A 17,593-nucleotide genomic window follows, 5' to 3' on the forward strand; every position below is an offset into this window, starting at 1 on the left:
CTGCTTCATGCATTCAGACAAGGAACTGAGAGAAGAATGGAGAGCAAAAGGGAAAATGGACCAGAGAGAAGAATCCTTTATTCGTATCACACAAATGGCGCCCGCATGCCAAGGCCTCCGCCCCTGCTTTTGTCCCATTCTGCTGTCCTTCCTCATCATCTCCTTCCCTTCCCGACGTCTCCCATCTCCACCTCCTCTCTTTCGCTTCCTCTTTTTCCCTCCTCTTCTTCTCTTTCTGTCACCTTCTTCACCTCCAAGTGTTCCTGCCTGCCTCATTCCTCCTCCCCTCCTATTCTCTAACCCTGCTCTCCTACTTCTCCCTGCTCTCCTCCTTTCCACCCTCCCCTCTGCAGGGTTTTACATGTGTCTTGTGTAGTTCATACCAGACCAGTGTTCAGTGAATCAGCATGTAGAAGGAGGTTACCAGGCTGTCCATGCTGCTAGTCACACTGAACAGTGCTGAAACACTTCAGTGCAATCTTGTTTAGCAGCGCTGCTCACATGCTGCCTCGCAATCTGCTGTGTGTGTGTGTGTGTCTCAACTGTCAGCGTGAAGACATGCTCCAATCTGATACGACAGCTTCTGTTATCTGAACACCAGTCCGATCTGACTGGCAGACGCACACAGACAAACACACACACACAGACAAACACACACACACACACAAACACACACAGACAAACACAGAGACAAACGCACACAGACACACACAAACACTATCCTTCTCTAACTTTAATTAGCTACAGAAACACCTGTTAGTAAGATAATGACGTGGTTTTCGTGTTGGCATGTAGACAGGCCATTCTTGTACTGGTTCTAACCAGCCTGTTAAGAACAATAGGTGTCCAATCATTTAATTTATCTATGTTTGTGGAAGCTTTGATGAACACGCTACACTTGTTAGCTAAATTCATGCTATTTACACACTAATATATTGTAAAACATACTAATACACTCTAATACACACTGATAGACAATGATACACTAATGTTCGAACACATGAATACACAGTACTTGATTGTAATACACACTTATACACATGAGGGTCTAATTCTTTACTTTTCTTTCTCTCTGTCTTTCCTCCAAAGTATGCCGCGTGGCTTGTGCTGTGGATGACCTGGAACGTCTTCATCATCTGTTTCTACCTGGAGGTGGGGGACCTATCCAAGGTAGGCCCACCTGGTGACATCACTTCCTCCTGGTGGTGACATGACTGGTCATCTCTGGTTTTAGAAGTGACATCACTGGTATGAGAGGCAGATACACTGACTTCACTCTCACTCTCTCTTTCCCTCTCTCTCTTTATCTCTACTGCTCTCTCTCTCCCTCTCTTGCTTCCTTTGTCCCTCCTTCTCTTTCTGCAGCTTTAATCATTATCTGTCATTCCATCTGGCAGTTTCTCATCCGCTCATGTATGTGAAAATGAGAAAAGATATAATTAAAATGTCAAAATGTCACATATTCTACCCAATTAATAGTCAAACCAGCCATGTAAGTTGATTAAAATATTCATCTAACAGTTTTATCTGTTAGGTTTCCATTTGATAGAATAAAGATTTCTCCCCTTCCCTCCTTTCTCTCTGACTTTAAGGTACCCCACCCACCCTCCTTGCCCACACATACACACACATACACACACTAGCCTAGTCACTGCCTAGCACAGTTGAACTCATCTCTGCATTGTGTCATTGCCTCCAGGAAGCCCCTCAGAGTCATTAATTTAGATTCCAGTCTGTGAAGCAGTGAGAGCCAGATCAGTGTCCCTCAGTAATTAGTCCCTCCTCAGTTGTATCTTTCTCTACCACTTCTTTGTTTCCTGTTTATAGCCCCACCAACCTCTTTAATAGGAGACCGACACTGAGCGGCATCTAGTAGCTATTTGTTAGCTACTGTGGTGGACAGCCACACGTGGACAACCACATGTGATGTCAATATGCATGAACAGAGTTCCGTGCTCCAGCAGAATCGCAGGCTTGAAGACGACTTATACACGATTTATATTCCATTCTCAAACCTACAGTATGAATCCCCCTTTCTTTCTCGCACACACACACACACACACACACACACACACACACACACACACACCTTCCTGATTCTGAGGTAATGACATTTGATCCACGCTTCAGTCACTAAGCCTTTTTCAGGAGGGCTTCTAGAGTAGCACTGGAGGATTCGGAGGGATTTAGGATTCCAATTAAATGTAAATAAGCATGCAGCTTCTCAGCCTCTTTTCTTACCCAGCCTCTAAACGTGCCAAGCCTTTCACTTCACCCAGTCTCTTCAACTGTCCCAGCTTTTATTCTTACCCAGCCTCTAATCTCACCAAGCCTCCAACCTCACCCGGCATCTGGGGCCTCTGTGTTACTCCCTGCAAGGCTGCTATTTTCTCTTACTACCTGTTGTCAGCCTGTTTGAGTCCATCCCTCTTGCATCTCCATTCTGCATAACTCTCCTTTCTGTCACTTGGTAGGAAAACCCTCTGAAGTATTATGGGATGCTGGTGCAGGGACTCTTGGGAAATAAAAGAGACAGTGTTGTCTAAAGTGCTGAGACTGGAGATGCCGGAAGGGGCACAGCAGAACCTTAGAGAAACAGAAAGACAGATAACGAAAACACACAGACTGACAGATAAGGCTAACAGTCAGGCATACAAACAGATAAGACAGACAGACAGACAGACAGACAGACAAGGCAAGCCGACGGATAAGGTAGGCAGACAGCTCATTCCCATCCTCATGCAGCCCTCCGCTCCTTATGTAGGCCAGCAGGATGATTACAGGGATTTCAGACGTTCTTCTTCAAAGGTTTCTTCTCAGCCTGGTGATTTAGCGGGCTCAATGGAGTGGAGGAGGAGAGGTGGACAGGAGTACTACTGATGTCGCAATTGAAAATGGACATGCTCTGGATGAGAACGCTAGATAGAGACAGAGATGAAGCCTGAAAGAGAGAAAGAGAGAGAGGGTGGGAGGGCGGGGATATGCTGCCACACAGTGAGGTGAGCCTGTTCATGTTACAGCCCTCTCCAACCAGACCTGCATCTAAGGGTTGTGCCCTCTGTCACCAATCCCTCTTTCCCCCTCTCCATCCCTGCATCCCTCCATCGTCTCCGTGGAAACGACACTCCGGAACATGGCCCAGATCCAACGGCCAACTGGAAAAGCTTTTATCTCGATTGAACGAGGCTTATTTTGATTAATGCAGTTTAGCAAATTATTATGATGCCATACTCTGGCTGCTGGTTTTATGCGATGGCAGGATCCATCTATGGCCCTGGTCACTGTATCCACAACATGGCCCTGGAGTCACAGTTATATTTAGCTGGAAACAGAGGTGCTGAGCAAAGAACATAAATCAGTGAGCTTCCCATGGTTACTGAAACCATGGATACTGTAACTGAAACCATGGATACTGTTACTGTAACCATGGATACTGTTACTGAAACCACGGAAATCAAAGAATGCATGAGCCTCACACACACGCAGACTGACATTGGGTTAAAGGAACAGTTTGCAAGGCTTCATCTTCAGCATCAGAGATAGAGAAAGCAAGGGCAGAAACACACAATGGCAGCAAATAGATGACAGATGGTGATCAGCACGACCCTGCAGGAAGGTGCTGACTCTGCCCAATGCGCCGGTGTTGCACCAGGAGGGCTCGGATTGGTTGGGGGAAAAAAAAGACCAATAGGGACTGTAGACTGATAAGAAGAGAGCATTTGTTTGTTCCATCCCACAATATCCTGCTGATCAGCACCAGGTTAGAGCTTCACTACACACACACACACACACACACACACACACACACACAAACACAGCGAACCAGGCTAAACTAGCCCTTGGTTCTCCTGGTCTCGTTTGAGCACAACCCCCAAGTGTTCCTGATCTATTTCTGATGTTCTTTTAGCTGCCAGCATCCTAGATACACTTCAAAGTCACTCTGACATCCACACACAGATAATAACACATACACTGACACACGCACACACACACACAAAAGTACATACATAGACCTACACATGGACAAAACACGAACACTCACACCACGCACATACACCCTCACACGCACATTAAAACAATTAAACCTAACCCCTCCCAAAACATGTAATGTCAGACAAGCATTCCCCATGTTAAGCCCCCTTCTCTGCGTTGAGCTGGAGAGCTGTGCGATGCTCATGCTCTGATGCAGTTTGTACTCTGCTAATTGTCTCTGAATCCATTAACATTTACAGACAGTGGAGAGGTTATTAGAATCCTCCACAGAGATCAGAATGAATCATATCCTCTCTAATGATGTGTTTGTCTGAGAGGGTCACCATATATACCACCCTGCTGAAATATAGAAGATAGACTGAGCCTAATCTAAGACCTACACTCCTCACACACAAACACACATGTACACACACAGCACGCACACACACACACAAATCCAGTAAACATGCGCCAATTGAGATGCATTTTTTGACGTTACATAATATTTGGGAGGAATTCAGAATGATCTCACACAGTGTCAATGCCTGTGACACTTGAGATACCTGTACACGTTGTACATGCAGTGCACACACACACAGAACACACACATACAGAACACACACATACAGAACACACACGTACAGAACACACACAGTACATACACACAGTACACACAGACACATGTGGATCCTGTGAGGGAGGGAAGAGAGGGACAGTGTTACGGCACGAGATGTGGAGAGGACGATAGAAAGCGAGGGATGAGGAGAGGAGGAGAAAGAGCTCTGGTGTGTATGGCTCTCACATGTCAGGAACAATATATAACTGTGGAAAATAGAGAAGTCATTGTATGTTGAAGAACATGAGGTATTAAGGAGCACACGCACACACACTAAGACACACACACACAAATACAAAGACGCACAAAAGTCCTTCAGTGGAGTGTGAGGTGTTGGAGTGCATCTAACTGGGAACAGTGTGAAGGCTGCTGTTGTGTCTATCTCATGCACTCACTCACTCTCACACACCCTGTAGTGTCCCAGTGGATGGGTAAAGCCTGCCATTGTAAGGAGAGAAGGGGGAGGAGGAGGAGGAGGAGGAGGAGGAGGAGGAGGAGGAGGAGGAGGAGGAGGAGGAGGAGGAGGAGGAGGAGGAGGAGGAGGAGGAGGAGGAGGGATGTCAGGGTTCCACAAGTCAAGATTTCATTATGCTCTATCCATTCCCATTCACTCTACTCCTCTCCTCTTGTGTCCCCTCCGCTCCTCTCCTCTTCACTCCTCTCCTCTTCACTCCTCTCAACTCCTTTTGTCTCCACTCCACCACTCTGCCCTCTCTTCCCCTCCCTTTAATTTCTTCTCCTTTGCTGTGCTGGAATGCTGGTAGTTACTAAACAGCAGGCACTGTCAGATGGTTTTGAGGCTTTGGAGAAAAGTCTTGTTGTCTCGATCACCTCAAGAACACAGAAGGTTCCACACACACCACCTCCAACGCAGAGTTGGTCATAAATGTGACACACACATCCTACGCTTGGCTCGTCTGCATGGCATCTGCTCATCGAACGACTACAGGCTTTGATCTAACAGAGGGAGCCCTCCCCCCCCCCCCTCCCTCCCCCCCCCTCTCAGCCTCCCTCTGAGATAGCATGCATCACCCAGGCCAGTGTAGCAGAACAGAATGACGCCATCCTAAACGTTCTTTACCCCATCCTCCCACTGCGTCCCCTGGATCCCTCCTGCTGTCTGCTCCTCTGCCCCTCTTGTCTTTTCTCTCCCCTGTCCTTCCTCCCCCTCGGAGAGGGAGACAGGGTGGATAGAGAGTGAGTCATCAGTAGACATGTTCAAAGGAGTGCAGAGAACCTCTTTGATATCTCATCTTTCTTGTTTCAGTGCTGACCGGCTGGCTGGCTGATTGACTGACTGGTTTTCTGATTGATTGACTGACTGACTGGTTGGATGACTGGCTGCTTGGCTGGCTGCTGGCTGACTGGTTCTTTCTAAAGCCACTTCACGTTGAGAGGCTAGTGTAGCTTAGCTTTTCTGAGGTACCCTGTGGATGTTCAATGCTGCCGAGTGAGAGAAGCCAGTGTTGTTGAATGATGCCAGTTCAGTTTACCTGCTGCTGCTGTGCTACCTATAGTGTATGGGTATGAATCCCAGTGGATGGCCTCTCTCTAGCTCTGGGTTTAGTTTTGAGCTAGGCTTGTGAAGGCACGTGAGCTCCCAGAGTCTGTTTGTGCAATATTTATTGACATAAACAATCTCCCATCTGTTAGAGACAAATGAGACGGCTGACTGCAGACAAAGAGCTGCTCAGCCCACGTAGAGCGGTGGCAGTCTGGCTTATTGTGCCTGGAACAGTATGGCTGTTTGTGTCTGTGTTTGTATGTGTGCGTGTGTGAGTGAGTGTGTGCGTGTGTGCGTGTGTGCATGCACGTGTGTTGGTTAATGTATGTGTGTGTGTGTGTCCAGGACAGTCCTAGCCCTGCTGTAAACAGACCCACATCAGAGCCTTCATTGTGTTGCCATTTCCAGCTGCTGAACAACAGAAACATGCTCACTCCACCATGAAATTAGCTCATTTAGCAGCGCTGCCTTAATTTATGAGTTAGGATAATGCCGACCACATGCACACCTGCACACACTTTCACACACTGGGGATGTCTCCGAAGCCATACTATTCTGAAGAGCACAGATAATGTGAAGTTTATAGGCTTTATTCGGATTCAGATTATTTTATCACCATTGCCTCTAACATATCATCTGTTGAAATGGAAAGGAAATGGAATGAAAAGGACAAGAATAGGATTCATAAATCCAAATGGTTGGATTTAGACCTGTATGAAAGGAGTGTCTGTGTGTTTCACCTGTATGGACTTGCCTATTCAAACCCTAATAGACCTTTTAGCTGTATCTCTCTGAGTGCCTGTAGAATCTCCTACCCTTAGCTAACTGGTTCCCCCCCCCCCCCAGGACTCTGACCTCATCATGACCTTCAACATCTCCATGCATCGCTCCTGGTGGATGGAGAACGGCCCAGGATGCAGGGTGACCCCGGTAACCCCCCCTCCATCCTGGGCCCCGGAGGACCACCGCTACATCAGCATCTCAGGCTGTCTGCTGGACTATCAGTACCTGGAGGTGGCCCACAGCTCTCTGCAGATTCTACTGGCTGTAAGTACCTACCCTGGCCTACCTACCTACCTACCCTCCCTGCCCTGCTCACCCTGGCCTACCCACCTACCCTCCCCGCCCTGCTTACCCTACCTAGCCTCCCTACCTTGCTTGTATTACCGACCCTAGCCTGTTTATCTTACCTACCCTACCTACCCTATCCTACCACAGCCTTCCTCCCCTGCTGTATACCCGTACTCCCCTTCCTCTTCTCCAGGGATTCAGGCAGAGCAGGGAAGGCAGTGGAGGAGTCAGGGCACCCTTATAAAACCAGAGTAGTGTCAGCCAGTGTTCCTCTCACTGTCGAGGCTCAAACAGAGATAATTATGAGGATTAGGATGAGAGAAAGATGGAGGGAGACAGAGAGAAAGAGGGCTGTCATTTCCACATCACTCATTCCTCTGCTGGAGGACAAGGCTGTGAGTCTGTGTGAAGAAGCAGAGCAGCACTCTGTGATAATTAGGTCTCCCTCCCTCCGTCTCCTCCACTCTCCCCCAACCACCCCAGCCTCAGTGCCTGCCTCATCCACAGCCTCAGTTTAAGCCCCATGCCCAGCCTCAGCTCCAGCCTCAGTAAAAGCCTCAGACCCAACAAGCCCCTCCATGTTCTGTCATTGTGAGAGTTACTCTCCAGGGATTACACCTAGCCTATAGGGGTGACAGAGTTACTTCCTCCAGAGATTAGACCTAGCCCTCACATATCAGACAGTCTGGGGGCTGTGGTTACCCAGACAGGTTAATTTCCTTCAGGCTAATGGGTTCACTGGCGACAGCAGCAGCAGATTTATGTACAGCCAGGAAGTCAGGATGTTGCTAGGCAGATTTTTCCTTCACACTGGGAGCAGGGGACAAGCCCAGCAGGGACCATAACACACGGTCACACGCACACACACACAAACACACGCGCGCACACACACTTACACACACAGGTCTAGGTTAGCTTTGGGGGCCTCTCTCATGACTGGATGAGTGTCCAATGAGCTGTGTCCAGCTCACAGTAGCATCACTGATGCCTCTTAGCCCGCAGCTCACAGTACACACACAGAGACACACACACATGCATGTGTACACACACACACACTTGCACGTACACACACACTCATGCAGGTACACACACACAAGCACACAGGCCTGAGAGCATCAAAACCAGGTCAGACAGCTCAAACGAGGACCAGAGCCCATACAATACCCACAATGCTTGAACGCACATACAGACACACACACACACACACTCACACACAATCTAGACGTATTGTGTATTATCTTCACGTCACCCTCGCTCTCCCCTCTCTCACCTCATTCTCTCTCTACATTTCTCCCCCTTCTCCCACTTTTTGGTCCGTGTCTTGGTCTCTCCGTGTCTGTGTGTTAGTGTGCAGATTGAAGCGAGGGTATCAGCACAGACATCTCTCTGAAATAGAAAACCAACAGTCCTCCGCCACCATGGTGTCTGGCGGTGTGACACACCGCCCCACACTCAGCCCGTCCCCTCTCCACCACTCTCCACTTACACCCCCCCACCCCACACACACACAGTTCAGCAGTAAATCTTGTGTATGGTCTTTGTGTTTTTTCCTCCTCTGCTGTCTGAGTGACAGGCATGCAGACCCTATCAGGGTCTCAGCCTCATCTGAGAAGGAGGGGGGCTGGGGAGGGGCAGATTATTGTCCTTTTATTTTTCAAATGTCAGAGTCGACGTGGCTTGGTTTTTAATGTACCCCCCCGTCCCCCCACATACACACACGCACACAAACAAACACACACACCCACACACACAGGACTGTGTAGTATAGCTGCAGTCATGAAGAACAGAGAGGAAATAGTACATGGTGAACATATTAGAAGCAACCAAAGTGCGTGTGTATGTGTGTGTGTGCCAGCATTGTCTGAGATATTGACTTCTGTCTGAAACTGTCAACATGCATACATCTTTATTTTAAGAAAAGCATATTTTCTCTCATGTTGAGTCATTCTGCCCCAGGCTAATTATAGAAATTGATTTCAGATGTTGGCCTGAATGCGTTTGAAAGCCCTTTACCGTTGCTGTGCAGAGAGCCTCTGTGGACTGGTGGTGTTATGGGTAGTGTAGTGTGGCCTGACATTCTGCAGCCAATGCACACCTGACATGATCCCAATTAGGGCCGCTGAGATTATTGATCCTGGAGTATGGATCCTTAGCCTTACACACGGCTCTCTCATCATTCTGGGTTTATACTGGGATAGACGCTCCACCATAGTAGTACTGGGTTAAAAGTATTAAGCCGGGAAAGACAGAAAGCAGACTTCAAAGTAAACCCACGTGTCAGCTATCAGGTGAACAATAATATCTCAACTCCAGTCCTTAATTATGTCATTTACTGCTTTATTTGAACTGTGCTCAGACTTTTTCTATTATTGATGTACAGTATACCTCTGTAACAGGGCATACATATTTCATGATGATATCTCATTCAAACAGCCACCATATTAATAGGGGATATGTCCACTCAGACAGATAGAGAGGAACTACAGAGTGTTGTATACGGAGATATTACACCCGGCGCCTGTCAAGGTTTAACTCCTACAGATGAACTGGCTGTGCTTTGTGGTGCTCAACATCTGGTCTGTCTCTTTGTGTGTGTTTGCCTGTGTGTATATATATATATATATATATATATATATATATATATATGTATGTGTGTGTGTGTGTGTGTGTGTGTGTGTGTGTGTGGATGCCCACACATTGGCAAAATGTGTGGGAGGTCGCTGTGTGTGACTGGTGTCCTCCATGTCTGGGTGTGGTAGTGTAGCAAAGCATGATGGGTATTATGTTAATGTATCCAAGAGGAGACGCCTTCCAGCTGTCAGACTGCTGGCCTGAAGCTCGACTTGGAGAGGAGGAGGAGAGAGGGGAGCAGAGGAGGGGGAAGGAGTGGAAAGGGGAAAGGAGGGAGGGAGAGGGGGAAAGGAGGAGAGACAAGTAGAGGGGAGTGAAAAGAAAGGAGTTAAGGGAAGCAGAGCAAAGATGGAGAAAAAATTAAAGGGGCTGAGGGAGGGAATAGAGCAGCACATTATTCAGATTAAATGAGGGCAAGACCTTGAGGTATTCCTGGAATCTTAAATCTGGTTGTTAAGATTTACTGCTGAACCCTGTGAGAGTGTGTGTATGTATGTGTGTATGTATGTTGTGTGTGTGTGTCCTATCCAATCAGAGACCTCCAATCAGTAGGGAACGGTATTACAGCTCAATAGGAAGCCAGTGATGGTGAATAAGATTGATGAGCGTTGCAGCAAGGTTGTCTACCAGACAACCAGACTGCACGCCTCTCTGTACCAGACTACACAATACACACGCCTCTCTGTACCAGACTACATGTTACACACACTCTCTGTACCAGACTACATGTTACACACACTCTCTGTACCAGACTACATGTTACACACACTCTCTGTACCAGACTACATGTTACACACACTCTCTGTACCAGACTACATGTTACACACACTCTCTGTACCAGACTACATGTTACACACACTCTCTGTACCAGATTACATGTTACACACACTCTTTGTACCAGACTAGTTTAACCTATACCCTGCAGTGTTAGACTGCTCTAGATACCCCAACACCTTCTCTCTTCTCTCCACACACATCTAACACTCCCCTCTCCATAACACTAACACTCCCTCTCTCTCTCTCTCTCTCTCTCTCTCTCTCTCTCTCTCTCTCTCTCTCTCTCTCTCTCTCTCTCTCTCTCTCTCTCTCTCTCTCTCTCTCTCTCTCTCTCTCTTTTACACACACACACACACACACACACACACACACACACACACACACACACACACACACATGCTGCTATGAGGATACAGTAGATCAAAACTTAGACACTGAAACCTCCCATTTTGCTGTCATTAGTCCTTTATTAAGAGTGTCTGAACTCCACAGAGATCTGATTGGTTGTGACTTTGTCTGTGTCTGTCTGATTGGCTAACTGACTAACTGCCTAACTTCTTCCTTGTTTGTGGGTGCAGCTGGTGGGGTTCATCTATGCCTGCTACGTGGTTAAGCTGATCTCAGAAGAGGAGGACAGCTGTGAGTATCTGTTCTAAACACACTTCATTCTCTCTCTATCTCTCTCTCTCTCTCTCTCTCTCTCTCTCTCTCTCTCTCTCTCTCTCTCTCTCTCTCTCTCTCTCTCTCTCTCTCTCTCTCTCTCTGTCACACACACACACATTTTCTTTTTTCTCACACAGTCTCTCTCACACACACTCACACATACTATCTTTCTCTCTTGCACACACACCCATTTTTACATAAGCACACACACAGTCACACATGGACTCTCTCTCTCTCTCACAAAACACTCTCTCGTACACACATACTCTCACACGCATACCCTCACACAAGAAATAGAAATATGTCCCAACAAAATTGTTCAAGAGAGAAAGAGCCAGTGTGCCACCAAGAGAGAGAGTCTAGACCCATACAATTTCTCTCATTCTTTCTTTCTCTTTCATTCATCACCAAGCAACAGCGATAAAGACAGAGACAGAAGAAAGAGGGAGAAGAGAGAGGAGAGAGAGCAGGAAGCGAGGAGGAAGGGTGCAGAAAGGAGGTAGGGAGGGGGGTCACTGCTCTACAAGCAGACTGTGTTCTTTCAATAATAGTTATAGGATCTCTTCTCTGATGTCTGCATTATAGTCATCAGATGTTTCCGGGTGCTGGAGTATCTATTAGGTACAGGGCCTAGTGATCCTCCCACTTTGAGACTGGAGATGTGGTCGCTGTCCAGAGAGTCAGCCTAGTTGGCACATCAAACATTTTTCAGGTCAGAAAGAAACGTTTCAAAGAGCACTTGAAGGGAACTGACAAATGTTCCATGTGGTATCTCGGAGGGTTCTTTGTTGTTCCAGAGTTATACACAGCTACCTTTGGTTTATAGAACTCGACACTCATACACACTCCTTCCCTCCTCTTTCCCTCCACCACCCCCCCTCCCTCCTCTCTCTATCCTCCATTCCCTCTCCCTCTCTCCTTTTAACCCCTCTCTCCCTTCCTCTCTCCTCTGTGGCCCAGGAGTGGTACATGTCATTAGAGTTTTAATGAAGAGCAGCTGGTAGTTGCCACTCAATAAAGTCTTTCAGACAGAAGTCTCTGTACCAGACAGACTCTTTGTACCAGACTACACGTTACACTCTCTCTGTACTCAACTAGACCCTCGCAATGGATAATGCTGACATTAGACCATCCACTGACATTCTAGAGCTGCCCCAGACATTTTGCATTATGTCTGATAGAGAGAGAGAGATAAGATAATGTGAGGACCAAATCCATGCATTATTCATGGCCAACCAGGAAATTATGTTGCAGTCCCCCACTCCGGGATAACCAATCAGCTTCAGTGAAGCAGAAAGGCGGGATCTCCTGCTGGCTGAGTGACAGCCGAGTTCCATCAGCAGATATAAGCTGTTTATAGTGTCTCCCTTTTTCCCAAGCTAGAGTATGTGTGTGTACGCATGCACGTGTGCATGTTTCCATGTGTGCGTGAATGTGTGTGTGTGTCGTCACCATGCAATCAGTGTGCAATATTTCCTATTATCCCTGCTAATACCATGATGAGTGGCCTGCAGGCTTCTCCACACGAGCACATTAACACACATCTGCCCATCTGAATGCTAATATTAGAGCAGCTTCATTACACTGAGGGAGATGCTGCTACAGGGCTGACAGACTGCCCACAGAGGGAGGGGCCAGACAGACTGCCCACAGAGGGAGGGGCCAGACAGACTGCCTACAGAGGGAGGGGCCAGACAGACTGCCCACAGAGGGAGGGGCCAGACAGACTGCCCACAGAGGGAGGGGCCAGACAGACTGCCCACAGAGGGAGGGGCCAGACAGACTGCCCACAGAGGGAGGGGCCAGGCAGTCTGTCTACAGAGGGAGGGGCCGGACATGCATGTTTTAGCTGATACAGTGCATATGATAGAGGGTTGGTGTCTACGTCTTGTAGAAGCTGTGTGTCTTGTCCTCATTGTTATGCTGTGTCCTGAGACTTGCCAGTACCAGGTTCAGATGACTGGGATGAATATGTGCTCCATCAATGAAATTGGGAGACAGGATTGTATTGATCATCTGTTGTCTGTGTGTATGATGGATCGGAGCAAAATTCTCAATCAACCCTGAGATCCTGGTCTTCCTCACTCTTCATCTCTCAGCTCTGAAGCTCTTCAGATCAGTTCTCATACAGACCCTCCCCCTGGCAGGCCAGACCAGTCAGCCAGCCAGCCAGTCAGCCAGTCAGCCAGCCAGACATAAATACACACGCACACGTCCACGTACACACGCCTACACAGATACAGGGTCCTCCCAGCTGTGTTCTGAACTCTCTTGACTGATCTCTCATGTGTCTCTCCAGTTGATTTTATAGGAGGATTTGACTCTTATGGATACCAGGGACCTCAGAAAACCTCCCACCTGCAACTCCAACCGATGTACATGTGAGTATGACCCTGTTACACCCACACACACACCCACCCACCCACACCCACACACACACACACACCCACTCTCCTGGTCTGATTGAAGTTTGGTGGTGGTGCTAAGCTTCTCTCATTCTGAGAAATATCAGAGTGGTAATGCTTCTGTCAATACGGCTTAGATACTGCACGCTTACATGCGCACACAAACCCGCACGCACCCACACAGGCAAACACACACGCACGCACACAGGCAAACACACGCGCGCTCTCACAGCCATTGACATGCGCTCAGATGCGGATCAGCATTAAAACAGTGTGTATCTGGGCTCCTGGAAGGATTCGATGATCTTTAGATGAGATGAGAGGAGGAGTGCAGAGGATAACAACTGAAGGTGTGTCCTCTTAGTGGGATTATCACCTGAGCAGCCACCCTCCCTGATAACTGCCCCCAGAAACAAGCGGCATCTTAGCCTACACCCTGCCGGGTTAAACAGACCTATAGAATGTATCTCAGGAAAAAGGACCATTAGAGACAGGGAGAGGGGGAGGAAGGGGGAGGAGATTGGGTGACAGGGAGAGAATAAGAGAGAGGGGGAGAGAGAGACATACACAAAGGACTGTTACAAATAAAGAACACAATTACAGAGCGTGCTGTGGTTTTATAGCCCCCAGAGGAAGACACAATAGCGATCATACATCAAGGGAACAGGCCTGGAAATGCTTGTGCACAAATGCACACACACTCAAATGCATGCACACACACAGACACGCATGCTCTCCCTGTCCCGCACAAACGCACACACACAAAAGCATCAATAGCCAATCATTCCTCCCAGCTGAGACTCATTAAGAGCAGGTTTTATAGGTTGTGGTTGACAGTGAGAAATCCTGGTCTGAGGCCGCTGAGATATATATCCCTTTCTCTCTTCCCTCTTCCTCACCTCCTCCCCATCCCTCTGCCCTGTTGTCTTCTTTGGTATTGTGATGAGCTCAACATGACATGGCCCCCAGACGAGCTACCAGCATTGGAACTGTGACCTATTCTATAATCGTATTGTAATTGACAATACAATGTTTTTAATCAGTATCATTATGTATTTTGTATACATGAGTAGTATTATAGCATAATCTGTGCTTTGTCAAATCCATACATGCACATCTGACTTCATGTTATCTCCTCTGTTCTCTTCCAGGTCAAAGTAACGAGGACTGCCTTACCAACATCAAAAGCTACTGTTTTAACTTCCTGTCCATTTCTTCAATGTCTTAAACATGATACTGTGTCTTAAAGTATGTGAAGAGCCAGAGACTCCATGCTCTAACCTCAGAGAGAACACAGTGGATGTTCCTGTGTGTGTGTGTATGTGTGTGTGTGTGTGTGTGTGTGTAGGACGGGGTGACTGAGTGTGTGTAGTATTGTGTCTGAGCCGGGCCTGGACTAGGCCAGTCTGCTGGAGCAACAGTGCCACTGTGTGGCTATACATGGTCACCACAGGAGAAATACAGAACCTCTACTCTCGGAGCTGGATGACAGAGACACATCAGGGAGCCAATAGTATTAATCTCCCTGGACCACGCCCAATTGGACATGTTGACCCGTTGGAACACTGCCAACGGGATCCCTAGTGTTCCAACTGTGTTCCCACTTAAATTATTGGACAATACTCTTCACGATGAGACTCTAGTCTGTCTGTGTTTGTGACACAGGGAATCTCAATCTGAGCAGCAGAGCTCTAGGCCCCAATCTCCCTGGACGTATTAGTCCTGACAGTGCCCAGGAATGTAGATGGACAGATGGCAGACTGAGCTTGGCTATCAGGTGGATCACAGGAACACCAGGCCCAGACAGCCGGTCTGGACATTTCTAGAGGCATTTGTGTTTGCATGAGGTGTCGACTCTGTGCCCTATTTATTCTCTGACATCACTGGATTGTTCCCAGACTAGCTAGTGCTGTGTGCTAGTATGCTAACTGGCAAGCCTGCTGAGTAGCTAGAAAGGTATTCTAACTGGCTAGCCTGCAGACTAGCTATAGGGGTGTGCTAACCTGCAGACTAGCTATAGGGGTGTGTTAGCTACTAGCCTTCCCTGTTACACTGAGTGTGAACTTTGTGCTTTTCTAAGACAACGTTGAGTCTCTCCTAATGACAATGACGTACACTTACAAACTATTATGAAACTTCTTTAAACTTCTAGGCATTTTTAACATGTGTGACAGTGTTTACTCTTTTTATAGTTGAATACTAATTGCTGATGTTGTGTATGTGGGGACTTGTATTCTTTAACTGTATAATGTGTCAGGGGAGTGGAGTTGGGTGGGGTGGGGGGGGGGGGGGGCAGGGTGTATAGTGTCAGAACAGCCCTAAGTGGGGGTGGGGACAGTATCTAAAGTGACTGAACATGTTTCTGTGTGGTGGACTAGTCACCCTAGATCTATCAGGATCCCCTCTCAACTATCAACCCAACCACGGAATCAAACCCCAGTCTCACTTGACTGCATTAGCATGCTGAGTATGAGCTCTGGGAACACTTCAGGTCTCAGTGAATCACCTCTGTTACAGGAGTATCAGCCTGTAGATCTTATGACAGGGTCTTCTCAATCTGACCAGGTCTCCATGGAGACCAACTGAGCATGTCTGGACCTTGACCTTTCAGTAACCCTAACCACAAACCTTCCTACCAGATAGCTCTTCCTGTCACAGAGGCCAAAGATACCAGGAGTTTACTAAGATGATCCACTTCATCATCGGAGAGTGGGAAACAATGTCTGCAATAAACACAGAAAAATCCAACTTTCAAATTTGTGGAACTGGGAGAAATGTTTCCTGGTTAAATGCTTAAAGAGCAAGCAAGTTGGCCCAAATTCACATATTAGGGGACAGGGAGAGAAAGACCCTCATGGTCAGAGAGAGCAGCACTAGTGTGGTTAACATAGTGAACCGGAGCTACCAGGAGAGGTCTGGGGGCCAGCAACTTGAGTTCTACTGAATTCTACCATTCTCTCTAGATGTAGACATTTTATATTTATGTTACTTTTCAAAAATACTGTAAATATAATAAAAGCCAACTATGGAAAAGGCGGTTCGGTGGTTTGTGTCTGGTTGTGTGTGTGTGTTTGTTTGTAAGAGAGAGAGAAAGAGAGAGAGACCTGCGTGTGGCTGTGGTGAACCTGTTGCTGCTGTAAGTTATCTGTGCTCGTCAGCGCTCTTCAGACGGATCACACACTTAGCCTCATGTTCCACTCAGGCACTGTCCATAAACAAGACTATTAGTTTCATGGCTCCGAGGGAGCACGTGCAGACACACCTGTAGATCCCATGGCACCTTTGAAGATCTCTTCAGACACAACATCCACACTCACCTAGTCCCTGGAGCACGAGGAGGACCATCACAAACTGTCCTACTCGCGCTCCTTTCCACCACTCTTTTCTCTGCCACTCTCTTGCTTTCCCCCCACTCCCTCTCCCCCCTCCTCACTCTCTCTCCCTGTCCCACACTTTCTCTCCTCTACGCCACTTTCGTTCCTCTCCCCGCTCTCTCACTCTCCCCCACTCTCCTCATCCCAACCCTTTCTCCTCTACTCTTTATCACTCTTTATACCTCCTGTGCCCTATGTATAACTAGGACGTTCAATAACCAGGTATGTGTCAATGGAGAGAGGAGCATGTTGACACCTGACACTAGGACAGACATGGCTGGTAAACAAAACCTGGGACTGACAGGAAGTGCCTCACTTAAACAGGGGAAGCTGGAACCTGAATCACAAAGTTATATAAAGGTTCATCTGAGCTGAAATGAGAGGGTGATGATATTGCAGATGTTGTAATACCAATTGTGAGGATCTCCTGTTCTGACAATGTCCTGCTCTGACAGTACATCCCTACAGTATATATATTGACGTTTACTAATTCATGATAAATACATATCTTGTTAATTATCTTGAAAATAATTATAATATTGTTAATTGTTGTCTTGGGGATATACATTCAAAAGACTGA

The 17,593-nt window shown here is 47.4% G+C and overlaps 1 protein-coding gene across 3 annotated transcripts in view; it reads left to right on the forward strand.

The window, feature by feature from the left end:
* The window catches only part of nkain2 (sodium/potassium transporting ATPase interacting 2), a 31,179-nt gene extending 15,287 nt beyond the window's left edge, over window positions 1-15,892 (forward strand). Inside the window, exons 3-8 of one of the 3 annotated variants that reach the window (XM_084699875.1) lie at window positions 1,090-1,170; window positions 6,939-7,139; window positions 11,150-11,210; window positions 11,647-11,733; window positions 13,534-13,615; window positions 14,791-15,892. In XM_084699875.1, the coding sequence (XP_084556001.1) occupies window positions 1,090-1,170; window positions 6,939-7,139; window positions 11,150-11,210; window positions 11,647-11,733; window positions 13,534-13,615; window positions 14,791-14,800 (522 nt within the window). In that variant the 3' untranslated portion in view covers window positions 14,801-15,892. Of the gene's footprint in view, window positions 1-1,089; window positions 1,171-6,938; window positions 7,140-11,149; window positions 11,211-11,646; window positions 11,734-13,533; window positions 13,620-14,790 lie in introns of those variants that run through there. The other 2 variants (XM_084699876.1, XM_084699877.1) reach the window with 2 other exon arrangements.
* Window positions 15,893-17,593: the final 1,701 nt, after the last annotated feature.

Source organism: Hypomesus nipponensis, chromosome 6 (genome assembly GCF_054491055.1).
Source record: "Hypomesus nipponensis isolate SF chromosome 6, ASM5449105v1, whole genome shotgun sequence".
Classification (NCBI taxonomy): Eukaryota; Metazoa; Chordata; class Actinopteri; order Osmeriformes; family Osmeridae; genus Hypomesus; species Hypomesus nipponensis.